This window comes from Mustela lutreola, chromosome 8 (assembly GCF_030435805.1).
Source record: "Mustela lutreola isolate mMusLut2 chromosome 8, mMusLut2.pri, whole genome shotgun sequence".
In the NCBI taxonomy this organism is placed as follows: Eukaryota; Metazoa; Chordata; class Mammalia; order Carnivora; family Mustelidae; genus Mustela; species Mustela lutreola.
The window spans coordinates 69,558,349-69,586,021 of NC_081297.1; the positions used below are offsets into that span (position 1 = coordinate 69,558,349).

The 27,673-nt window shown below is 37.8% G+C and overlaps 1 protein-coding gene across 5 annotated transcripts in view; it reads left to right on the forward strand.

Annotated features, from left to right (window-relative positions):
• Positions 1–27,673, forward strand: part of NELL2 (neural EGFL like 2) — a 420,543-nt gene that overhangs the window by 108,461 nt on the left and 284,409 nt on the right. For all 5 annotated transcript variants that reach the window (XM_059185586.1, XM_059185588.1, XM_059185589.1 and 2 more), the window contains one exon: positions 11,160–11,310. In XM_059185586.1, the coding sequence (XP_059041569.1) occupies positions 11,160–11,310 (151 nt within the window). The remainder of the gene's footprint in view (positions 1–11,159; positions 11,311–27,673) is intronic.

The window sequence follows — 27,673 nt, forward strand, 5'->3', positions numbered from 1 at the left end:
CAATGTGGTTTTGATTTTAATCTCCCTGATGGCTAGTGATGATGAACATTTTTTCATTTGTCTGTTAGCTGTTTGTATGTCTTCATTGGAGAAGTGTCTGTTCATTTCTTCTGCCCATTTTTTGATCTTCATTTCTGAATGCTCAGCACATAGCAAGTGCTCAGTTTTAAATCTGTTGAATTAATGAAAGTGAATGGAAAGCTGAAGGCAATCCTTAGCTCTGGAATAGACTCCTAGGGAGAAATCCAAGCCTTGAAATAGGAGAGGTACTGGTTGTGATGGGATTAGATTTAAGGCTCCTGAGAATGGATGAATCAGCAGTGGTGATTATATAGCTTCTAGTAAGGTGAAATCCAGAAATTAATTTAGTCAGTAAGCGAATCTTCTCTACTTTATCCAGGGATAGTATCAGCATTTAAATAGTGAATTGGATTTAGAAAAACTTAAAGGAGTGGGGAAAAGTCCAACAGGGTGGTAAGATGGGATGGGGTTGGGAGTTGGGGTGGTATCCAGTCTGATAAATGAGGCAAGTCTAGTAGCCCTCACATTTCAGAGCCAGGCAGGCAGTCATCATTTGATAAATCTAGCGTTCTCATACTCTTTAGTAGATTTATCCATTTCTGAGGTACAGCATAGAGAATTGGCAAGATCCCAACAAAGCTCTAGAACATGAGATTGGTGTGTAGGGCAGAGACAAGAGTTCTAGGCTAGGAAACTGAAGCAAAAGTCCAACTTTGTAGGCTGGGAAATGATTAAGTTTAGAGGCTGCCCAAATTCTCAGAGCTCTTTTTTGTTAATACTTAAGTCTGAGCCCCTTCTTTGGTTTTGTGGTATCACTATAACTGGCTCAGAAACTGAGAGGAGACAGATATGGGGCCTGGGGTAATAAGGGCAGGGATTGACATATAATCCTGTCTGGACTTATCCAGAAAACTTTGCTGATCCATGTTTTAAAGAATGACACCCCATTCCAGATGAGTCATAGGAAACTTGAGGGAGATGTATTACTTAGGGAGTAGGCTAAGCTTCTGTAACAAAGAGTACCAAATGCAGTGCTTAAGAAGGATGTCTATTTCCCTCTCACATAAGTCTCAAGGTAGGCCCATCCAGAGTTGATGAGCAGCTCTGCCACATTATTCAAGGCCCCACATTGACCTGTCTTCATTGAAGAACTTGGCTTACTACCTCAGTATCTCTGCTCCAGACCCAGGAAAGTGAGAGTGGAGGGCAAGGAGTTTCCTTTCTAATACTAAACTCTGAATTCTAGCACATGTCACTTCTACTTGCATCCTGTTGACCAGAACTTGTCACCTGTCCACGTTAGGTACAAAGGAAACTAGGGAATGTAGTTTCTACCTGGGTAACCATGTGGATTGAGAAACTGGGTAACCAACTAGATTGAGAAACTGAATATTCTGTGCTGTGTGTCCTTTGGTACCTTATAATGAATGTTGTTTTCTTTGTTGCAGTGAAAAAAATAATCATAAAAAAAGAAATGTAGCATGATTTTGATAGGGTGATTAATCATGATAACTGATATTTTGGTGTCTTGTTATTCCAGGATAATTTGATTATTCTAATTAAAGAAGGATAAAAGCAGAACAAACTCCCAAAATTGATGTCTCAGGTCAAATTGGCCTATTAGGTGGAAGATGAGATTGTGCATTTCAGCACTTCAGCCCTGCGTAATTGATGGAGCCCTGCATGCTAGCTCTTTGGCTATTCAGCAAAGATTCTGTTAGAACCTGCTTGTGCAGTCTGGGGTTGCACAATATATAACCTTCACATTTTTTATAAATGTGTAAACCTATATATTATGGATCCCTATTCCTTACTCTTGCTAATTAATGGGTATCAACCAAATGTTTGAGATACATAGGAGAGATCTCACCCTGATCCTGTTAGTTTTCTTTTTCTTTTTACACTCATAATTTGACTAAAGCTGAGCCAAGCCAAGCACACATATGGGTGAAAAGATAGCCAGATTTTTCATTATATGTGTGTATAAATATATATATGAATATATATAAATAAATAATATATAAATATATATGATATTTCTTTTTCTCTCTCTTATCCTTCTCAGGGACTGAATGAATATTTGATCAGACCTCAATAACAATAAAGGAATAACTTGTGATTCAGTTTTCACTTAAAAAGTTAGCTTCTGTGCATTTCTCTTTTGCACTTAGAATCACTCTTTTAATTGATATGAAAACCTTACAAAGAGAAATTATGTATGCATTTAAGATATAACATATATACTATATAGAGGATGATTTACAAGAGGGGAAAATGTCCTAATTCATGAATTTATATAGTTTAATGTTAAGATGAATACATTGTTAATTTAAGCAATACCTCATACAGCAGTAACTGGAGTCAGTATATGAAGGTGCATTTGAACCTTCTGGTGTATGGCTAAGGGTAAGACCAGTGAAAAATTGACTTTTCTTCCTTTTTTGAAAAGACATTCATGCGTTTCATTTATTAAAGGTTTCAATGCAAGGCCAAAGCATGTTTCATGAAGTATGATAGTCCATGAATTTAATTTTACTTATGCATTTAAGGAATTGGCTTTGATATTAGCTCACAGATTATATGCATTTAGTTTGGGTTCAATTTGATAATACATTTTGGATTGGTTTAAATAAAGATCTAGTAAATTACCAATTCTTAATTCTGCTACATATATTCAAATGATATTGTTGAAACTGCTGTCTATAGGTAATGAGGCAGTATCAGGAACACAACCAGGAATACAATGTATATTGAAGTTGTGGTTATCATTGCCATTGTCATTGTCCTGGTCATCATCCCTTTCATTTACTTAGCGTCTCTGTCTATTTAGTCATAGTCTTGAGCAGTATTCCAGTTAGGAGAAGAGATGATGAAAAGAGATCTCTGTTAGCTCATTTAGCCTCTTAATTTTGCTGGTAACAAAACAGCTGGTAACTTCCCTGGTGAGTTTGAGGGAAGCTTCACACTAGCCAAAAGCATTAATCTGATTATAAACTCAAGTGCCAATTTTAATTTTAATCTACATTGAGGATTATAACAGTGAACTAAACGAGAATACTCATTGTAGTTAATTACTACTGCTGTCTCTGAAGAACAATGTACCTGGGAAGCCAAATTACTATCAGAAGTTTACTGGTTAGCCTGGACTTGAAACAAACAAAATGGAGTGATCTACATAACTCATTATCTGTTATGTATAAAATTTTAATACTGTAATTTTAAACTCAAAATTATAGACATTTTATTGTTTGTAGCCTTCCTACATTCTTACCAAATTTTGTGCTATTTCGTTCATGAATATTCCAACATATGAGTCATAAATGATTTGCTTAATGTCAACTATTTAGTCACTAAATCCAGGAGTAGAACCTGTTATTTGTTTTTGTTTCTTGGAATGGTGTGGGTGCTTATGTTTTAATTTCTGATATATTCATGTGTGTATGTTTTTATGTGGTTGGATATTCACAAAATTAAGCCAACGATTTTGTAAATAATACACGAAGATACATATGCTTATTATGCATTGAATCAAATTATAATTAGCTGTTGATTAGAAAGAAACTTTTGAGGTTGTTTTGGTTTTTCATGGGAATAAAATATAGAAGGCGAAGTTGACTTTCCAAGAGTATGTACTGGGGTCAGCTGGGACGAATAGACAGCTAAAGGGTGAAGATGTGGTGTCATCAGATATGGGGTTGCCCCATTAGAAAGTTGTGGGTTACTCATATGTTTTGCCCAATAATTTTTTAAGGAGAATTACTTGAAAATTGTCTTTTAAAAAAGCCTTTGGTTTTATAGTTCATATCTCAATAGTTTAGAATATCTAGCTGAGAAGATTATGTTTAATTGAACTGTTTTGTAGATTTGTAAAGCTTAAATTGATCTGAAAATCAAGAAAAGTGTATTTTTCTTTAGAATTTATTTTTATAAAAGTTAAGTTAAAATCAGAGTTTATTTACTTTCCAGAGCACTCTGGAAATCACCATCACCATCGCTTTGGTAGGGTACTACCATGTAATAATAGGAAACACGTTGGCTTGGGTGGGGATTCTGGCTCCGCCATTGAATTTGGTGGGTTCATTTGTTTATATCCTAATTGTTTCTGATAGCTCTGTTGGAGAAGGTCACAGAGAGGACATGACCTCGGATTGACCTCAGCAATCAGAGGCTTCTCCCCTCCTCCCAGTCCTTGAAATGCTCACTCTGCCCACCATTCCCACAGTGGGAGTCATTTTCTGGGAAGCATTGGTGAGAGCAATGTATTGTGGCGACCGTGTCGATTGGTATAACTTGAGTGAATCCAGTTAAGGCTTCTGTATAAATTTTGAGATTTTTGCCAGCAGATGGAAAGATCTGTGTCCTGCGCCTGCCCAAGGCAAGCCTTGTAAGTAAGTTCCCTTGCTTATTAAACCTGCCCCCTCCCAATCTGGAGAGGCCTGCCTCTTTTGTCTCTCCTTGCCCTCTGGGTCTGAGGCCTGTTTCAGATATCACTGGGGAAGCTCCTGAGGTTTCAAACCAGCAAGTTTCTAATAGAGTAAATTCATAGAAATGAGCTCTGATTTTGAGCCACGTGAGGCGAAGATTGCAAGGGTCTGGGCTTCTCTGCCTCTCTTTCCTCATCTGTAATTTCTGTTACTGCAGAGCAATAATCCCATTTATTCAGAGTTGCTCTGAGGCTTAAATGAGATTGTTCATATTTAAGGACTTTGCAAACTACATATATAGTGTTAATCAAATTTTAGTGGCTTTGAAAATCGTAACTCTTACTTTGCCTTGAAAGTTTGCACTGTAAAGGCATGGATATTTTGAAGGGAGAGTAAGAGCAATGGACAGGAACTAGTTCTGACTTCATATATTTCTACCTGAATTTAGAAGATAACAGCCTTTCATAGTTAGAGACTGAAAAAAAAAAGTCATTTGGTGAGTTTTGGCACGGTCTAAGTCAACCTTCTTAGGCCTGAGATTAGACTGTTTTTATAATTGAATTTGCACATGGTATTTGTATTCATCTGGTTGGGTGGGGGAAAATCAATTTAGGTTTTAATATAGTGCAGATGGGGTAGAGACCTGTCGGTGGCAGAGACTCATTTGGTTCATGATGGCTGTTGTAGTCATGTGGTTTAAGTGTGAAAGAAGAAAATAATTCTTCCCAATTTCTTAGTTATTGTTTGGTGGACAAATCCCTTCTCCTTTACTAACACACCAAAAATACTTAAAGAAGCACCAGCCTGACTCTCCTTTTCAGTGAGCACTCGTGTTTGCTACCACATACATGCTTCCATTAATTTCCAGTCTATTTTTGAAATAAACCAGTCTCTCTCTCCCTCTTTCTTCCCTTCACTACAGTGTATATGGGGCTACATAACATAATGCTTAAATTCCTAAAAATTGTGACAACGTTCATTGGGGAACCCATCACTCCATCTTGGTAGCCTCCTGACTAAAAATGAATATTTTGATGGGATCGCTTCAGAACCTCTTCATTACTTATCGATAACTGCTTGAAAAAGCCACGAGTTTTTGGTTTTTTTTTTTTTTTTTTTAAGAGTTTTTTTAGGCTCTGCACATAATAAAATTGGAAAATGTTGAAACAAAGTTTTGTTTTAAACACAAGTGATTCTGCAATTAAGAAGCCCTGCTCCAGCATGGGTGTGTTGATTAGTTTTTTCCTTTCCTTTTTTTGAAGATTGTATTTATTTATTTGTCAGAGTGAGAGAGAGAGAGCATGAGCAGGGAGAGGGGCAGAAGGAGAAGCAGACACCCTGCTGAGCAAGGAGCCACACGTGGGACTGGATCCTAGAACCCTGAGATCATGACCTGAGCTGAAGGCAGATGCTTAACTCCCTGAACCATCCAGGCATCCTGTTGCTCAGTTTTTCTATGGGGTTTTATAGCAGTGTTTAAAGGCCACTCTTATCAGCTTGTTTTTCTCTGAAGAGGCAATTTGAAATGATCTCTGTCAGACTTTCATTGAAAAGAAATTCGGTTTACATTGATTTTTGTCCCTAAATGAATGATCATTCATAGTTCTGTAGAAATAGAGAGTGGTAGACAGGATTTTATCTTAAGAATAATTTGATTGCCAAAAACTTTTATGCCTGTTTCCAAATGCGGGAACTGATATTTTATGGCTGAGTTTGGGATACTTAGAATGAAAGAAAGCTTTTTTTTGTCGCCACAACGGTATTATGGCTGTGGGTAGTTTTAGCGAATTCCACAGTCTCACTGCTTGAAAGAGTAATAATGGTAAGTATCCTAATCCTAATAGCCAACACATGGTGTTTACTACATGCCAAGCATAGCTAATAATCTGCATAGCTGGCATTGAAACCTCATTCTTCTGGGTTCAGAGTGTGTTCTGCCAGCCACCACTCTTTATTTCTCTATGTTTGGTTCCTAACAGGAGGCTTTGTTGAGAAATTGCTTCATATATATCTGTATTAAATTATTAATTCTGAAAGCTGAAATGATAAAAATGAAGTAAAATTAATTATCACATGATGGGTTTCTTTGACTTGATTTTCTGGTGGAGACTAAAATTGGGTCTATAGTAATAATTGTGGGAACTCAGAAGTCTCTCTGAACACTGTATAATCCTTGAGATGAAAATAGAAGGCAGGAATGTTAATTTTACAAATTGAGAAACATAAATGCAAATGAGGAAAGTGACCTTTCTTAAAATCACTACTAAGCTAGTCGCTTACGGAACTAAAAATGTTGTCTTATGTAATTACTTTTTTTCTGGATTATTTTCTATGTTGGAGCTCTCTTATTTGCATTTCTGTTTGTGAGTGGCAGTTGAGCTTAGATAAAGGATGCCACGTTCAGGAGGCAGTGTGATTTAGTGGAGAGAATACTGGACCAGAAATTATCATCCTCATCAAACTTCTGGCATGCCAGGTGCCTTTGGGTGAATCACAGGGTTATTCCTTGGTTAGTTTCATGCATTGAAAAAGGAAGTAGTAATGGTTGTCCCTTGTCAAGTTTCCAAGGCTTTATGATAACCAAAATGAAATGTGGGTTCAAAGGGAAAAATAGATCATTATACATTTTTGAAGGATACATGTTGTAAAGTAGCAGATGTGCAGCATTATATATGTGTATATATTAGGTTATATATATTGTTGCTACTCTGTGTTAGATTTAGTTTTTTCATGGTTCATCCTTTCGTCCTCTCATTCTTGTGATTTCTATGATTTTAGATACTATATTCTTATGACTTCTAAATGTATATTGCCAACCTTGATCTCTTTCATGAGGTCAAGTTCTGTGGTGCCGCCTTCACAGAGAACACTCCTACCTGTGTGTCCCATCGCACATCAGAATGACCATTGCTAAAACTGATAGCCCATCTGGGTACCATCACGCTCCCACTGCATTTCCTTTCATCTGGTCTCTCAAGCTAGAAACATTAGATTTGATTAGCTTCAGTTTTCTCTTTCTTTTGCCTTTGCATGTGTTTTATTAGTGACCAAATTCTTTAGATTCTGTTTTCTAAAAATCTCTGGAATTCTACCACTCCTGTTTATTCCGATGCTCCTCATAGAATTCAGGCCCCCATCAAGTCCTTCCTGGACTCAGGCATAATGAATTTATGAAAAGCAGGTTTTTAAGAGCAACAATAGATTTAAATAATATTAAGGTGAGGTGAGGGTGGGTAAGAGATGGTGTTCTGTTGACAGCTGAAAGTATGATGCAGTCATGATTTATACTTCCTAGAAGTGCTCTCTCTGTCACAATCAAGTAATCTTCAGCTGTGTCATGGGCCCCTGGGCTGGAGGTGCCAGGTGAGGAGACCATCTTGAGGTCACAGTCAGTCAGGTGAGGTTTTCTCCTTTCCATTGCCTTCCATATTGTCCCGCCCCATAACACAGGTGGGAAGTTCATGCAAGTCTGTTTGTAAATCTCTGTGTAAAGAATTTGGTTAATCGAGACAGAGGGGGGAAAAAAAAACCAAAAAACCAACGACAGTCCAATATTATTTCTTCTATCACTATAGTATGAACTGAATGGGATTTCTGCTGGCATGTTTGTGTTAGAGGGTTCCCTCCTTCTTACAAGTCACCTACCCTCATTGAGCGGGCAAAATAGGGAGGATAATGGCTGGGAGTAGAGCTTGGAGAGATGATTTGGTTTGGGAAAGGTAGTTTAGGGATGTCAAAATGTGATGTTTAAAATTTGTGAAATCTAACAGAAGAGTCTATGATCATCCGAGTTGAAAGTTTCTCAAGAGTTTTCCCTATGTTCAGCTTTTTACTTTCTTCAAATAACTTTTTGTATGGCCATCAGAGAAATTTTTCCAAAATTGAGATTGATCAATTTTTTAAAAAATGTTTCTTCACCTATCAAGTTTCCTTCACTGTGTTTTCAACCATGGTGCCTTACATTTTTATTAATGATACTCAAATGTAATCTACTCTTTTAGATCCTTCTTCCTTTCATCTTAAGTTCAATCTTTTTATATATCATTTCATCTAAAACAAAACAGAGAAAGCTTGCAAAAATAATGCAATCTCTCAACTCTCCCCAAAAATCTGACTCCAAAAACAGTGGAGAATAATATAGAGATTAGTGATGGTTGTCTATGCATACCAAATGACAAAACTGCTATAAACCCTCCGTAAACATCTCTTTTCTAAAAGTTCACTTGTAAGGCAGTTGTGGCCCAGTTCTAAACTCTTTTTCTCCCCATGGATGAGCTCAAGCTCTCCAGGCCACATCTTTGGATCTCTCTGTGGGTCTGATCTTCATTTCTCTATTCAGTGCAGTCCTTTCTCTGCTTCTCTCATTTGCATCCCCATCTATTATCCTGTTCAGCAAGACAAAGGATGCCGCTCAAACTCTACCTGCCTGAAAATGGGGGGAAGCACAATAAATATTTATAATTTAATTTTAATTTGCTTTTATCTATCAAATTAAGATGAAGTGATGAAGTTTGTGAATGATTTACTTGTGTATAAATTGGAGTGGATTAAAAGTTGACACTAGATGAATTATTCTCACAGAATTACATTTTGTATGTGTCCTTGAGGAAGTGGAACATTTTGGAGCTAGGAAGAATTGTATGGAATCCCCTCCATAGCCAGTCTTATCCCTGAAGAACTTGGGGAGAAACTATTGTGTTGACTATGGCAGAAATTGTAGATTACTGTTATGCTTTTGAGCTGTGTATATTGATTGGAGCAGAGGAAGTTTCTTTTTTGAAACAAGAAATTTCTTTTTCCCAAAACTTTGAAAAGATATCCTGGGTGTGACTTCAGTGCCCTGGATTAGGCTCATTCCTGAACCAGTGGCTGTGGACGGGGTGTGGTGTTGCTCTGACTGGTGTAGAGGGAAGTCTTGTGTTGAGAGTGGGGTAGGACCATTTTTCAGTGGTAAATATCATTTCTCAGTGGTAAATAAGAGGGTTTCTTTTGTTTTGTACTATTTGGGGTTTTTTGTTTGTTTGTGTCTTGTCTATTTTTTTTTTTTTTTTTAGCAAGGGTGTAAATTAATGGTGGTGACAGAAATCACAGGTACATTGGCACGGAAGGTCCTGCCTATCCAGCTTTACTATTCAGGCCCATCCCGCAATGGCTGCTAGTCACTGTTTCAGCCTCGTCATGCCCTTTTACACCTTTCTGCTTTTTCACACACTATTCCTGTGACTGGAATGCTTTTCTCTCTCTTTTCTACTGGTCGACTCCTGATCAAATGCCATCTGTCTTCTGAGATCCTTCCCTACACATGATGTTGAATATTTTACCCCTCTGTGATCTGTCCACACTTTGTTCCTACCTGTATGACAGCACTTCTTTCACTGTACTGGGATTATGCAACCCTTCCTCTATTTTATGGGTATTTTGAGGACTTTTCCATGTTTGTCCACTCTTGGTGATGGACACAGATCACAGATGGATACATCTTTATTCCATAAATTTATGGGGCTAGAAAGGTATGAAACTTTGGATTAATCCTATAATCTGTTTCATCGAGGTTGTGGTTTTCAGTAAGATTTCTGCTATACTGCTGCTGAGGGAATGCTTGGAAATGTGTGGGAGAACTTTGGGTTGTCATAATGACTGGAGTCAGGTGTCACTGGCATTTACTGGACCCGGACCAAGGGGGTTAAATGTTCTGCAACATATGGGACAGTTTTGCATAAAGAGGGATTGTTCTTTCTAAATGCTGGTAGTTTTTCCATTGAGAACTACTTAACCTAGTAGTTACCTAGACTACCTAGTCTAAAGTGAGTATAGTTACTTAGTCTACCTAGTCTAAAGCATAGAAATGAGGAGAATGGTTTGATAACAACGGAAACTTTTTCTGGCTCCCATCAACTCTTTGCATATACTATGAATAGGAGAGCCTTCTGCTCAGTTAGCAGATGCCTTGAATGATAGATTTTTTTCTACCCACTAAATCCATTTCTATCTGTATTGCCCCCATACCCTCTGGGTCCTGAGGTGGAGTGCAAGACTAAATGAGGTAGAAGTGTAGGGTCCAAGTCTCTGCTCTTCCAGGGCTTCCCTTCCTTGGCTAGGCTTTCTGGGAGTCTGGAGAGAGGGACATTGGAATGAAGTTCTATGTATTTCTTTGAACAATATGGTAAGACAATTTGATCTTAATGTTTCATCCACTGCACAGAAGGCTGAGAGTGACTAATTTCAATGATCTTTTAAAAAATCTATTTATAGCATGCCTTCTGGCTAAAGACATCAATGTGGAAGGTGACACATAGATTTAAATCCCGTTTTCCGTCATGAGGTGTCAGAAAAGCTAAATGGCTCTATCATGGTCTTTTAGGTCCTATTCTAGGAAGTACATCTTTTTGCTCATGGTTGACACTGACGTGGTTGTGGTATCCAGGATAAAATATGTCAGGAGAAAACTTGGGAGCACACTTCTTCAAACAGGCTTCTTTGATTCTTTGCCTCAAAGGGGACATTTTTGAAAAAAAGATTCCTGGAACAAAAGTTTAGTAATTGGTTGACTGTCTGGTGTTCTATTAACTTTGTAGCATTTAAGTCTTGTTTAAAGAGTCTGAAACTTAGTATATCAGTTGTTACTTGATAATGTTTTTTTGAAAGATGCTGCATGGAAAAAATACTTTGTAAAATCAAATTTTAGTCTATTTAGTGTATCTTTCCTTTTTTTAGATACTCCCAGAAGTATAAAGGCTTCCACCGCCACAGCTGAGCAGTTTTTTCAGAAGCTGAGAAATAAACATGAATTTACTGTTTTGGTGACTCTAAAACAGACCCACTTAAATTCTGGAGTTATTCTCTCCATTCACCACTTGGATCACAGGTGAGTGTGGCTGCTGGGGTTTTCGTGTTTTCGTTATACATAGTTAGATGAACATATTCAGAAGAAGTAAACAAAAGCAAGATATACTCTACACAAGATTGGTAGGCAACAGCTAGAATAATTTTGCTACATTATGCAAAATCACCAACACCAGTAATTGAGATCAGCTAAGATGCAGACGGAGATGGATGTTGCTAAAAGCACACAAAAATCACCATTCCTAAGACACACTTATGAGTGACTAAATTCCTCATGAAATTTCTTCCTCAGTGTTAAAGACAAACATATTTCTTCTTAATTTGTGAATAGCCACAAAAATACTATATTCAATTTCTTTAGGAAATTCCCTGGGTCTAGAATTTAATAGTCTTATAGTTTTAGCCATTGACAGATAACTGCTTTTTTGACGCACCTCTCAGACAGCAGCAGTTACAACTATATTCTTGGATGTGTATTAAATTAAAATACTATGTAGTATCTCCCAGCTTCGCACATGTGTAGAAGCATGATTAGGAGAGTTTGTGGGAGTAATGGTGAGGGGGAGGGGAGGGGAAGGAGGAGAAGAGTCATTCATGACTCTGTGTAAACAGAGATTGTTACTGAATAATAGCAAACATCTCCAAATGATTCCTTCCTTTTTTTTTTTTTTAAAGATGTATTTATTTGAGAGAGAGAGCACATGATCGTGTGTGCTTGTGAGTGAGTGGGGGAGGGGCAGAGGGTGAGAATCTTCAGGCAGACTTCAAGCTGAGTGTGGAGTCTGATGTGGGGCTCTGTCCCAGGTCCCCGAGATCGTGACCTGAACTGAAACCAAGAGTTGGATCCTTAACTGACTGGGCCACCAAGGCATCCCCTAAATGATTCATTTGTGAAAGAATAACTACAGTTCTGATAATGCAAGTTCCTTCATTTTCACATTTTGAATACCCACTCCATGACTTACTAACTGTGGACCTTGAGCAAGTCACATAGCCTTTCTGTAATACAGTTTTATCAGTTGTGAAATGGGAATAGTGATAGCCTATTTCATAGCTTGTGGTGAAGATTAAAGAGTTTATATATGTCAAATGTTTAAAATATATAAGAGGTTTTAATGATCCTTTTCAGGTGTGGGCAGAAACCCTCTTTTCTTGGTTTATCTTATCAGAGATGAGGCAACCTAGGTCTTTATAAACCTTTATTAAATACTGGGGCGCCTGGATGACTCAGTGGGTTAAAGCCTCTGTCTTCGGCTTAGGTCATGTTCCTAGAGTCCTGGGATCCAGCCCTGCATTGGGCTCTCTGCTCAGCAGGGAGCCTGCTTCCACCCCCCTCTCTGCCTGCCTCTCTGCCTACCTGTGATCTCTGTCTGTCAAATAAATAAATAAAATCTTTAAAAAGAAATAAATAAAAATGAACCTTAATACTAAAGAGCAAACAGAAGCATGAATGTGTGAGAACAAAACAGAGCATGCTGATGTAGAGAGCATGGTACCTGATCACACTCTACCTGGATTATTCTGTTAAGGCCCTGCCTTGTTCCATCTGTAGCCCCAGAGGGTTGGCATAACTTCCTAGACCTCTCACTTGGGCTTCTTTCCTCCTCTAAGTTCTGACCTATGATTGAGAGGAGGGCGCCACACTAGAGTTCACTTGGTAATTGGATTAAGACCTTTAAGGCAGAGCAAGAAAAGGAGAGGTGCCATCTTCAAAGGTTCACTCGGGGTTTTCTTCTTCGTTTGTTTCTGGTGCCAGGGATAGGCCTTGTCTTCAAGTAATTGATACCTGAACTCCTTGCTTACAGTGCTTTGATTTTGCCTATCTCACCTGGGCTTTAGGCAACATGATTCACATTTAATAAAGGAACATTGTTCCTTTATAGAGCAGCCTGATTTATTGCTGATTCTTTCTCCTCCTCCTCCTCCTTCTTTTTAAGATGTATTTATTTGCAAGAGAGAGAGAGAGCATGAGTAAAGGGAGGCACACAGGGAGAGGGAGAGAATCCTCAAGCAGACTCCCCACTGAGCACAGAGCCTGGCACAGAGCTCGATCCCAGGACCCTAAGATCATGACCTGAGCTGAAATCAAGATTTGGACACTTAACTGACTGAGCCACCCAGGCTCCTCTAGAGCTGTTTATTTATGCTTGTGAAAAAAAATTTTTCTCCTGTATTTTGGACATTAGATTTTTCTGCTGGGTAACTTTTCCCCACATGGAACTCATCCAGCCTCCTTCCAGATGGCATATCCTTATATCCACGATGGCTACTGCAGCCTCCCATCTTACCCCCCTTGTCTCGGAGCTGAGTAGCCAGCGCTGGGTACTCCATCTGCTCCTCTAGACTTAACTGGCAGCATTTCACAAGGTCCACTGCCCTCATCTATATGCGTCCCAGATGGGCAATGTTTTTGTTGGTCCCTGGAGTTGAATATAATGAGTAACTGTACAAATGTTTGACCAGCACAGACTTCTTGTAATCTATACACTTTCAATCTAATGCTTACTGAGATGGTTTGAAAATTATTTTTAGCATCTTAAACAGTAAGTATGTGGAACTCTGAAATACCTGATCATAATCGGGTAGATTCTTGATGAAAGATCTGAGGAAGAATGACTTGCTGTCAGGTGGATCTTTTTCTTACTCTGCCTGTGAAGTAGATGTGTGAAAACACATGAGAATTTATATTGAGTTATTTCAATGAAAGAGAATATTTGTTTTTTTTTTAAATCAATATAGCAATATATTTTCATTGTAGAAAATATGGAAAGCGGACAAGTATAAAGAAATAGAAAAACTACAAATTGTATTACCAAAAGGAGACCAATGTTGACATTCTGTCATATTTTGCTTTAGTCCTTTTGTCTGTGTGTGTAGATATGTCATGTTTTATTTAATCAGTCCCTTACTTTGGATATTTAGCTCATTTCCTTTTTTAACTTTAATAAATAACACCTTAAGGCATATATTTATACATACATTTTTGTGCTCAACTCTTGGGCTTTCTAGTTATACTTGTTACATTCAATATTAATTCTGTAATTCCTTGTTTTACTTATTCTTTCTTTAGATCATCTATGAGTTTGATAACACTTACCTAAAAAGCATATTTGAGATATAGTATATCTTTCTGTGTTATAAAAAAAATCATTTTGATTTGTAAGGCACTTTTTATTTGTTTAGTAAGCTGGCAGTTATTAAAGACACTGTGCATTGGCTCGTTTGATCCTCAGCACTGATGAGTGGTTAAGAGTGCAGGTCAAGAGGGGCACTGCGTGCATTCCTGTCCTAGCTCTAACACTCACTGGCCTCATGACCTTGTGCAAATGGCTTACCTCTTCTGTGCCTCAGGTTCATCATCTCTAAGTTCATATAAGGTGCTTGAGAACACTAGAGGAAAAGATGCCACAAAAGTGCCATAATTATACAAAGTCAATACGCCAATTCCCATTTCACAGATAAGAAATCCAAGCCCAGAGAGCTTAAGTTGTTGGAGGTTCCCAAAACCAAATGGAGGTAGGGTTTAAACTCAGGTCGTTGCACTACAGAGCCAGAATGCTGGATGAGTGTCTGTGGGTGGTTGTTCGACTTGGTTCTTTTCTGCCCCCTTAATTCACAGCATCACTTAGGTAGTTAGTGACAGAATCTGAACCCACATCCATTTATTCAGACTCTCGAGTGTGGTGCTTTTACCAGTACACTGTGATAGGTCCTAACTTGCCAGCACCCTGACAGATCTTGGTTGTGGGGTGTGTGTGTCTGTGTGTTCTGGTATTGTTATCTTTCTTCCCTTCATCTTGTTCTGACTCATATTTTTAATTTCATCATTTCCTGAACACTTATTTATTTATTCTCTGCTTTCTTTCACTAAAAATATAAGGTGGTTTATAGAGATATCTGTAGGACAACAAGATAAGAGTAAAATGAAATATGAAAGTCAGGGCAAAGGAAAAATAGAAACCCAGTTGGATGATTAAGATAATGCAGTTATTCTTGGTTCCAAGACCAGAGATGCTTTAGGACAGGATAGAGTGTCTTTAGAGAAACGAGTTTAGAGGGCTTCACCTCAGTTGGTGACATCATGCTGTAATGCACTTTGGGAAAAGCAAAGCTACAGGGATGTCAGGAACGTGTGTCAAGGTGTGAAGGTCTTTGAAACCATACGGCACCCTTGATATTGTGCAGCCAAATTTTCCTACTAATATTCTTATCCCCATAGTGCCTCCAATATGAAACTCTGGTAAAAGACCATGACCTTAAGGCAATATTCCATATAAATTGCTTTTCTCAGAGTAATACTGAATTCAGGTTAGACTTCTCTAGTAAATATTCCAATTGTAGCTATTTTGACACCTCAGTGAGAGTTAAATGTTGAGTGAACAGCAATAGGAATTGAGTTGGAGGAAATACTGACATTTTATGTGAAAATTGAGGAGCCTAACAAGGACACAGCTGAATAGAAGATGCACATTTCTGCCTGAAGGAGGCAGTTCTCAAGAGCAGGGCCATGCTATTCCTCAGGAAGTAGATGACATATTGCTGAATGGATTCCATAGAATGTGGAAATTCTTAATTATGCTACAAATTTCAAACATTGTATATGTTATTTATAGGAAATTTTGCAAATGAGGTAAATTACCAAGAAGGAAATAAAAATCATCTGTAGTTTTACCACCTGGGAATATTTTCTACTAATACTTTCAGTTATAATAAAGGTCTACATGAGGGTAGATGTATAGTATTTTAAAAGTTGAATCCTACTGTACATGATATTTTACAATGTTTTAAAATTAACAAAATATCTTGAGGATTTTCCCATGCCAACAAATCCTCATTTATAATCAAGTTTTTTTTTTTTTTTTAAGATTTTATTTATTTATATGAGAGAGATCACAAGTAGGCAGAAAGGCAGGCAGGGGCGGGGGGAAGCAAGTTCCCTGCTGAGCATAAAGCCCAATGCGGGGCTTGATCCCAGGACCCTGGGACCATTACCTAAGCTGGAGGCTTTAACCCACTGAGCCACCCAGGTGCCCCTATAATCCAGTTTTTAATAACCAAAGATTATCCCATCATTGGATACAAATAAAAATAGAGATAATCAGATTCTTATTTCTGCCATTAAAAAATCCTAAGTGTCCAAAAAGTATTTAATTCTGATCAGTGTAAGTACCTGAGGTATCCACTAAAATAAGCTGGTTTGCAAAATCTGTCTCTGGATAAAGTGAGTGAATTTATGTGCTCCACAGATTGGTTAGCTATATGTACTAGTTAAATGTTGAAAAACACCTGTCTCAGTGGAGAGTTGATCCTTTAACTGGTGGGGATTAGGAGCAGGTTCAGCTCTCCATAAGGTCCTTCTAGTTCACAGAAGAGCTCTTCCGTGCCTTGGGGAAGCTCATTTTCTAGTTGAATTTGGGGTTGATGGGGAGAGTTTGTGATGCTTCATCCAAGCACATGTTCTTACAGGCCAGGTAGGAAGCACAAACAAGAACTTGAGTTCTTCCTGTGACTTAGGCTTTGTGGGTTAGACCACAGGGTGCCTGCTATAGACCTGTTACTAAGTAAACATTAATATTCTTACCACAAATGTGAAACTACTTCTCTCCTTTATGTCAGTCCCTGATGCCAATCGTATTGCGATCCTGGCTGATTGCCAGGAGAGCCTGGCTACCAGACTGTTCGGGTGCCAAATTAAGTAGGCACAAGTCCCTAAGAAAGAGAAACAGGCATGAATATCAGCTTCAGCATGGGCAGAGATGAAAAAAAAGTGATGTGTTAATGCCAGGCACACGGCCAGTCTGCTCATCATCAGTGTGTCACTTCCGTGCTTTCCCTCTTCTTGTCCAAATGCTGCCCATATTTCAGAATTCTGCTTACATCTCCAGAGAGCTTTTCTTGACCTTTCTAGTTTACATGACTTTCTTACTGCATTTGCCTCCAATGCAGTTTTTAAATTTGTGCCACTCTTTCTGGCATTCTGATGTATAACATCTTATATTGTTATTTATGTGCTGCATGTATACACATATGTATTAGTTGTATATTGGATACTAAAAATTTCATTTGCTGCCTTTGATCACAATTGTAATAAATATTTATTGAGGACTTTTTAATTTAAGTTTTAATTTTTTTTTTTGAATTGGTAGTACATCACATGGTTCAAAATTTAAAAGGCACAGCAGGTTATAGAGAAGAAAAGTCCACCTCTCTCCCTGTCCCCAGCCACCTGCTTTCTATCCCTGGGGGCAACCACTATTATCATTAAAAACATTTTGAAAAAAAGAAGGAGAAGAAGTTGCGGCTCAGCCAATCAGTGGTGTGCTGGTGTTTATTCATACTGGCTTATGGGAGTTGAAACTTTGTGAGTTGTCATTATTATGATCGCTTAAAGTAGGCCACGGTGTGAGTACTTAACAGCGTGGAAATCAGCAAATGCTACAAAGCAGGGACTTTACTTCTGGATGTATTTTAATTTATAAATATTATTTGTTTCAGTCTTTGTTCCATCTTTCTTATACAATGAACAAATATTTTAGAATTATTTCTCTAGAGAACAGAGAGCCAATTGTTGGACATTTACGAACACTACTACCTTAGTCCTGGCATCTAGAGATAACCACCGTTACACTCTGGGATGCAGCTTTCTGGTCTTTTTCCCAGGTGTACATAGTTGTACACCAGTTGTACATAGTTGATAACAAATCCTGATTAGATTTTAAGATTTGTCTTTTTTTTTTTTTCTTGCTGTTAAGGATTGTGCATTGTTCGTATAAACCCCATTTCATGTACCATGTTGTCACACAGCATTACATGGTAAATAATTATTTGATGGATGAAGTAATACGTGAAAGATCAAGAGAAAGATCATCATGAGTGCACCAGGAATCATTAGTAACGTCACAAAGTTTTAATCAAGCTAGGGCAAAGGACCTGAAGAATGCTGAAATTGCTATATTGATGCAGGCTGCCTAATCTATTCTGAAATGTCATTAGCTCTAGTGTGAGACTTTCACTAACTGGCAGTCACTGCCTTGAAATGGCTGTAAGTCCCGTTCTTAGAGAATAGCGACACCTGTAATGAGCTATATGGCAACGTCTCAGCTGGTGGATTCAGGCTGGAAGCCTAATCACACAACTTTGTTGGTTTGGACATCTGAAACTAATAGACCCACTCTGGATTCTGGGGTATCTGAAGTGCACAAACGGCAAGACGGAAGTAGGAAAGACAGACATCACAATATCTCAGAATTGGAAGAGGGCTTAAGTCAAACCTTGGTACTGAAATACAGCTTCAAAGTTACATGATTACAAAACTGTGGGGAACCTCATCAGCAGTGTCCTGGTGTTCTGTGAGTATTCTTACTTGGCCTCCCAGCTGAGACTTCAATGGTGTTTCCAACAGTATTTTTCAAGTAGGGGCTATTATTAAAAATTAGATCACAGACTTTCTGTGAGCACAGTGTAAAAAGCTGGTAGACTCTTCAGCTGTCTCTGTGTCTATTTGGCTAATACCAGTATTATCTGAAACAACAAACCATAATATATGACACTTTATGTCTGAAAGAATGAAGACGTTCAGGCAGATCAGAGAATTCTCTCATCATTATGGTTTTCTGACTATTGCATTTCAAAAGGGAAAAAATAAAATAGAGAAATAATTCCAAGAGACTGATTCGTTTATCTATTTATACAGGAGATTTAGAAGAGAGACATGAAAACAGTAAACACTCACTGAAAAGCAAAGTATATTTATAAGTTAAAATAAACGAAAAAATCTCCCCAAGTTGCAAAATGACTCTGTTCTCTTCCTCCATCTTCTATAAATTCGCTTTACAAATACATGGGAAGAATTTGTGGCAGTAGCTTTGCAAATAAATACAAACTGTCTTGTAGTCTGCCATCATCTTCCATATTAATAAAGTTGAGGTGAAATAAATGAGATTTTTTTTCCTACTCTCTTAGTATTAATTATTATACATTCTGGATGAGTAAGAATGTATTTATGTATGAGGCTGATAAAATGTATCTTCATATTTGTGAGTGCTTGTCATGTAGTAAGCCATTTCTCTTTCTTGACATTACTAAGTAAAAATTAAACTTGCTGGCAATATTTGCTTGGCTTAATGGTTCTGAACTAAAAGATGACTGTTTATCATGGATAAAATTAACAGACTGATATAACAGCTACCCTACCCTTTACTTTTTCATTGCACATTGCTTAATAAATAATGTTAAAGGTAATAGGACTTATAAGCTAAAATTTCAAACCCCAAGTTCTTCATAATTCACAAAAACTTCATATTCTATTCTCTTAAAGTATGTTTATCATTATTTATATCTCATATAAAATTACATCTTAATGTGTATTTTGACCCCCCCCCACTTTATTAGAAAAGCTGCAATGTATATTCTGAGGTGGTTAAGCATGTATATGGCACTACCAAGTAGGCATGGTGAATTGATCATCAAAGAAACAATTAAAGTTAAGACAGCAAGCAAATGGGATTTCTCATAGTTTGTGTGTACCAAATTTATACATAGATAAAGTGATGAAAGCAAGTACATATTTTAATATAGAGAGGTTATTTCATGGAGCACAGATCTCTCGTACTGAAGAACTGAGGCCCTGTTTTCCTTCCTGTACGGGTGCCACTCTTGCTGCAGGACCAAGGAGTGAATCAGTTCTGCTGCTGCCCCCCCCCATATCCACTCCCATCACACATTTTGGGTATTTACCTCCTTAGAGATGCAGAGGACCGGGAGTATTTGTAGTCCTCCATCCTATTTGACCGTGTTCAGGTATCAGGCCCCAAATATCGTAGACAAACACAAGACCCTTCTGCCATATCCATCTCGTAGCCTCTTTGCATCTACTCTTTACTCCAGATGTGCGCCTACCTGTGACTTGGCTGTTGTGTAGGCAACTGTTTCTGAGGGTCAAGCCTCGCATGTTTGAGGAAATCAACCTGATGTTCCTGCTTGAATATTTTCGTGCTTCCCCTTTCTACATTGCCATGTTACTTCTTTTTATGTGATAGTAAAGGTTAATTGTTCATTAGAAATAATTGGCCCATGTAGCTATTAATGATCAGTTTGCTACTTATTTATTTATTATTTATTTTTTTCTGGCATTAAAAAAATACTTCTAATGATGAAAAGATTTTTCTAAATATTTCCTCAGGAATGGAAAGTTTGAGAATTATTTTAGTTCTTTTTTTTTTTTTTTCTTTGATCAACACTTGTGACTTCATTTTTTCCCTTCCTATCATTTTTGAAGATGCTGACATGTCAAAAATTTAGGGCATAGTAGCTTTCCCCCATTGCCTTTAGGTCAGATAGTCTTTTTTTTTTTTTTAAGATTTTTTATTTATGTATTTGACAGACAGAGATCACAGGTAGGCAGAGAAGCAGGCAAAGAGAGAAGAGGAAGCAGGCTCCCCGCGGAGCAGAGAGCCTGATGCAGGACTCAATCCCAGGACCCTGAGACCATGACCTGAGCTGAAGGCAAAGGCTGTAACCCACTGAGCCACCCAGGCTCCCTCAGATAGTCTTTTTTATTAAATATGTATTTTTTTCATGGTTTCCTTTTCATCTAATGCTTGAAGCCATCTAAAATTTATTTTAGGTTAAAAAATGAAGCTCTAAACATTTTTTTAAACAGATAACTATTTCAACATCTTTTAACTCTTTCCCCTCCCTTCAACAGCAACTCCTTCATCATCAATGCAGTCTTATACTGATATTAAAAATCAGGGGTGCCTGGGTGTCTCAATGGACTAAAGCCTCTGCCTTCAGCTCAGGTCATGATCCCAGTGTCCTGGGATCGAGCCCTGCATCGGGCTCTCTGCTCAGCGGGGATCCTGCTTCCTCCTCTCTCTCTGCCTGCCTCTCTGCCTACTTGTGATTTCTCTCTGTCAAATAAATAAATAAAATCTTAAAAAAAAAAAAAAATCAGTCCTGGAGTGCCGAGGTGGCTCAGTTGGTTAGGCAACTGCCTTCGACTCAGATCATGATTGTGGAGTCTTGGGATCAAGTCCTGCATCAGGCTCCCTGCGCAGCAGGGGTAGTCTGCTTCTCCCTCTGATCCTCTCCTCCTTATGCTGTCTCTCACTCTCTCTCTCTCTCTCTCTCTCTCTCTCACACACACACACACACACACACACCAAAAAAAAAAAAAAAAAAAATCAATCCCGACTCTCCTGTTTCATTAGTCAGTCTGCTTATTTTTGTACCAGTAATGTGCTTGCATAAACACTTTTTGGTTTAAATGAGTTCCATGTAATGAGGACATTAACTCTATGTCATCTGTATTCTTCATCTGCATTAAAGTCTTTATGGTATTTTTGATATACTGAATTTTCTTACCTGATAATCCTATCTCTATAGGATGGGATTATGTTAATGATATAGTGAAGAAAAAATACATTATTTTCTCCTCCCTGAAAGAGAAGAGAAAGTCAGTTAGAAAATTTAAGGAAAAGAAGAAAATTTCAGCTGACTGATATTAGCTGTGCACTTTCTTTGTAACCTTAATTATGTTGAGATATGTTCCTTTTATGCCTAATTTATTTTAAAGAGTTTTTATCATGAATGGGTATGGAATTTTGCCAACTGATTTTTTCCTTTGTCTATTGAGATTATCATATTTTATTCATTCTATTAATGTGATGTATCACATTGGTTGATTTGCATATATTGAACCATCCTTGCATACCTCAATAAATCCCACTTTATCATGATGAATGATCTTTTTAACATGCTGCTGAATTAGTTTGTTAGTTTTTTATTGAGAATTTTTTATCTATATTCATCATTGGCTGATAGTTTCACTTCTAGTAGTGTCTTTTTCTGGTTTTGGTGTCAGGAAAATGCTTGCCTTCTAAAATGAGTTTGAAAGTATTCCATCATCTTTGATTTTTTAGAGTGATTTGAGAAGAATTGGTGTTAATTCTTTGAATGTTTGGTAAAATTTACCAGTGAAGCCATATGGTCCTGGGCTTTTCTTTATTGGAAAATTTTTGATTACTGATTCAGTTTTGTTTCTAGTAATTTGTCTATTCAGATTTTCTGTTTTTTCCCCTGATTCCTGTGTGTTTCTAAGAATTTCTCCATTTCTTCTATGTTGTCCAGTTTGTTGGGGTATAGTTGTTCACAGTAGCCTCTTCTGATTCTTTGAATTTCTGTAATGTATGTTGTAATGTGCCCCCCACCCCCCTTTTTTTTCCCACACTTAAAAATGTTTACATGTGCTCAGGAGTTCATTTTTAGAAATAGGTATTACCTTTAACACAGTGGAAGTGTGGGTGGTTATTATATTTTGATAGAAAATACCACTTTTTAACAATTTGCAATATAGATTGATTTAGATTTGGCTCTTGACAGTTTCATCTCCATTTTCTCTCTTTTCCCTCAGGTGATAAAGCCAACATTTGTTTAGGATTACAATGCCTTACTCTTTACCAATATAATCAGCATATAATGTGTTATTGTTTCAGGGGTACAGGTCTGTGAATCATCAGTCCTGCACAATTCACAGCACTCACTATAGCACATACCCTCTCTAATGTCCATCACCCAGCCACCCCATCCCTCGCACCCCATCCCCTCCAGCAACCTTGTGTTGTTTTTTTATTTATAATTTTTTAAAAGATTTTATTCATTTATTTGACAGATAGAGATCACAAGTAAGCAGAGAGGCAGGCAGAGAGAGAGATGGGGGGGGGGGAAGCAGGCTCCCTGCTGAGCAGAGAGCACGATGCAGGGCTTGATCTCAGAACCCTGGGATCATGACCTGAGCCAAAGGCAGAGGCTTTAGCCCATGCAGCCACCCAGGCGCCCCTATTTATAATTTTTTTTGATTTGAGTCCTTTCTCTTTCTTCTTGGGTTTTTTGTTTTTTTGTTTTTTGTTTTTTTCAATTTTGTTTATCTTTTCATAGAATCAACTCTTAGTTTAGTTAATCTTCTCTAGTGTTTCTCTATTTTATTTATTTATTTTTATCTTATCAATTATTTTCTTTCTTCTGCTAATATTGGGCCCAGCTTATTCTTCATTCTTCTTTTTCTAGTTCCTTTTAAGATACAGAGTTAAGATGCTTATTTGGGATCTTTGTTGCTTCTTCTTTCTTTCTTTCTTTCTTTCTTTCTTTTTTTTAAAAGATTTTATTTATTTATTTGACAGAGATCACAAGTAGGCAGACAGACAGGCAGAGAGAGAGGAGGAAGCAGGCTCCCTACTGAGCAGAGAGCCCGATGCGGGGCTCGATCCCAGAACTCTGAGATCAAGACCTGAGCCGAAGGCAGAGGCTTAACCCACTGAGCCACCCAAGTGCCCCTTTTTCTTTTTTCTTTTTTTTTTTTTAAGATTTTATTTGAGTCGGGGAGAGAGATTGATCAAGCAGGAGTGCAAGAGGAGGGGGAGGAAGAAACAGACTTCTTGCTGAGCAGGAATCCTGTTCTGGGGCTCAGTCAAAGGACTCTGGGATCATGACCTGAGCCAAGGGCAGATGCTTAACCCACTGAGCCATGCAGGCACCCCTCTTTCTTGTTTCTTAATGTAGACATTTATTGCAATGAACTTCCCTCTTGGAATTGCTTTTGCTGCATATATAAGTTCTGGTTTGTTGTGTTTTTGCCTTAAGAAACTCTTTTCTTTTTCCATTAATTTCTTCTTTATTGGTTGTTCAGGAGAGTGGTTGTTTAAGTTCCATGTGTTTGTGAATTTTCCAGTTTTCTTCTTCTTTTTTTTTTATTATTTTTTTTCTTACTTATTTGAAAGACAGAGATCACAAGTAGGCAGAGAGGCAGGCAGAAAGAGAGAGGAGGAAGCAGGCTCTCTGCTGAGCAGAGAGAGCCCGATGCGGGGCCCGATCCCAGGACCCTGAGATCATCATGACCTGAGCCGAAGGCAGAGGCTTTAACCCACTGAGCCACGCAGGTGCCCCTCCAGTTTTCTTCTTTTTATTGATTTCTAGTTTATGCCATTGTGGTCAGAGAACATACTGGTACGATTTCAATTTTCTTTAATTTGCTAAGATTGTTACATGGCCTGTCAAATTGTCTATCTTGGAAAATGTTTCATGTGTTTTTTTTTTGTTTTTTTTTTTTTAAAGATTATTTATTTATTTATTTGACAGAGAGAGATCACAAGTAGGCAGAGAAGCAGGCAGAGAGAGAGAGAGGAGGAAGCAGGCTCCCTGCTGAGCAGAGAGCCCGATGCGGGACTCGATCCCAGGACCCTGAGATCATGACCTGAGCCGAAGGCAGCGGCTTAACCCACTGAGCCACCCAGGCGCCCCGTTTCATGTGTTTTTTTGAGAAGAATGTGTATTCAGCTTTTATTGGATAGAATGTTCTATAAATATCTGTTAAATCCATTTGGTCTATATTGTTCAAATCCGCTGTTTCCTTACTATTGTCTGTCTAGATGATCTATCCGTTGTTGAGGGTAGGATGTTAAAATCCCCACCTATTGCACTATTGTTTACTTCTCCTTTTAGCTCTGTTAGATTTTGTTTTATACATATAGGTACTCCAATGTTGGGTGAATAAATATTTACAATTATTATATCTTTTTGATGTATCAACACCTTTATCATTATATAATGATCTTCTTGGTCTATTTTTCCTTTTTTATTTTTTTTCCCAGTTTAAAGCTAGTTTATCTGAAAGAAGTATAGCTACCCTGATTTTGTTGGTCACTCTTAGTTTGGAATGTCTTTTTGCATCCCTTCATGCTCAGTCTGTGTGTGTCCCTAAGGCTAAAGTGAGTCTTTTGTAGGCAACATGTTGTCAGATTTTGGGATTTTTTATCTGTTTATCCTTTTAAAATCTTTTAATTGGTGAGTTTATGTTTGAAGCAATTATTGATAAGTAAGGACTTACTGTTGCCATTGTTGGTTGTTTTCTGTTCCTTATCCTGTTGTCTTTTCTTGTGTTTTGATATCTTTTGGTGTCAGCATCTTGATTTTTTTATTTGTATTTTTTTGCATTTGAACAATTAGTACTTATTTTTCTTTTTAAAGATTTTATTTAAATTTAATTAATTAACATAGAATGTATTGTTTGTTTCATGGGTATAGGTCTGTGATTCTTCAGTCTCATATAATACCCAGTGCTCATTACAATGCATACCTTCCCCTGTGTTCATCACCCATTTACTCCGTTCCTCCACCCCCTCACCCCCACCCCAGCAACCCTCGGTTTGTTTCCTATGATTAAGAGTCTCTTTTATATTTTTTTTCTCTCTCTGGTTTCATCATGTCTCATTTTTTTCCTCTCTTCCCCTATGATTCTCTCCCTTGTTTCTTAAATTTCACATATCTGTGAGGTCATATGATAATTGTCTTTCTCTGATTGACTTATTTCACTTAGCATAAACATCCTTTAATTTCTTTATTGTGTTATTTTGTGTAATTACTACCGGATTTTCCTTTGTGATTACCATGAGGATTACATAAAGTATCTTAAATTTATAATACCCTACTTGAAACTGACAAATTAGCTTCAATAGAATTCATAAACTGTACACTTTTACTTCTTCTCACATTTTAGATTGTTGCTATTATGGTTTACATGTTTTTAATACTGTGTGACTAGTAACAGTTATTGCAGTTATGCTCATTTTTACTATGTTCATTTTTTTAAACATTTAAACTAGAGTTGTAAGTGAATTATACACCCCTATTATCATATGCAGAATCTAACCATGACTACTTATTTACCATTACTGGTGAGCTCGATACTACCTTTTTTATGTTTTCATGATTTTAATAACTTCCACTCAAAGAACTACATTCCTTTTAGCATTTCTTGTAAGACATATCTGATTGGAATGAATTCCCTCAGCTTTTGTTTGTTTGGGAAAGTCTTTATCCATTCCTTGCTTCTGAAGAACTGTTTTGCCAGGTATAGAATTCTTGTTTGACAGTCATTTTCTTTCAGTATTTTCCTCTGGCTTGAAAAGTTTCTGTTGAGAAATTTGCTGATAATCTCATGGAGGGAGATTCTCTTGCATGTAATTTCTCTCTTCTCTTGCTCCTCTTAAAAGGTTTTTTGTTTTGTTTTGTTTTTGATTTTTGACAATTTAATTATAATGGGTCTCAGTATAGTTCCATTCAGGTTCAGTTTATTTGGAGTCTTTTGGGCTTTGTGGATCTGGATGTCCATTTTTCTCCCCTGGTTTGGGAAATTTCCAATTCAGTTTTAAAAGCACTTTCTGGGGGCACCTGGGTGGCTCAGTGGGTTAAATCTCTGCCTTCAGCTTGGGTTATGATCTCAGGGTCCTGGGATCGAGCCCCACATCAGGCTCTCTGCTCAGCTGGGAGCCTGCTTCCCCCTCTCTCTGCCTGCTGTTCTGCTTACTTATATCTCTGTCTGTCAAATAAATAAATAAAATCTTTAAAAAAATAAAAAATAATAAAAGCACTTTCTGTTCTTGTCCCTTTTTCTTCTGCTTCTGGAATTCCCATTATCTGTATTTTGTTTCTTTTCATTGTCTCCCATAATTCCCATTGGCTTTCTTTACTCTTTTTTTTCCCCTCCTGACTGGGTAATTTCTAGTGCCCTATCTTCCAGGTTTCTGTTTCTTTCTTTTGCATGGTCGAGTCTGTTTTGGAAACTCTCTGTTGTATTTTTTAGTTCAGTTATTGTATTTTTCAATTCCAGTTTTGTTTTTTTTTTAATGGTTGCTATTTCCTTTTCAAACTTCTGTTTTGTTCATGCATTATTCTTCTAATTTCATTTAGTTGTCTGTGTTTTCTTATAGTCCCCCAAATTCCTTAAAAGAAGTGTTTTGAATTCTTTGCCTGAAAGTTCATAGATCTCAGTTTCTTTAGGGTCAGTTATTGGAGCTTTATTCATTTCTTTTGATGGTATCACATTTATTTTTTGTGATCTTTGCTTCCTCTGTTGGTATCTGTGCAGATGAGTGATCAAGCCCCCTTCCAGATTTTATAGGTTTGCTTTGGCAGAGTCAGTTATTTACCAGTCAGATCAGTTTGGGTTTCTGGATGTGTTTGCTGGTAGTGTCTTTGGGTATGTCGGGCCTGTTATTATAGTCTGTTTTGAGGCAAGGCAGCTGGTTGAGCTCCGAGGACAGAGTTGAGGGGTGGAGAGTAAACTCCTGGCTAGAAAACAGTTGGATGGGACTGATGGCTTTGTTCCCTAACAGAGTGAGGCTGTAGGATGGGCTCTGTGGTTGCCTGCGTTCTCTGGTCAGGCTTTATAGATGTTTGGGATTGGGTGCTACATTCAGCTGTAGATGGGGCTTATAAATTAGTTTCTCTACCCTGGCAGGGCAGCAGGATGGGACTCAGGGCCTGTATAGCTCATTGTTTGGGATCCAAATCAAGCCAGAGTGTGCAATGAATTCCCTGGTCAAGTAAGG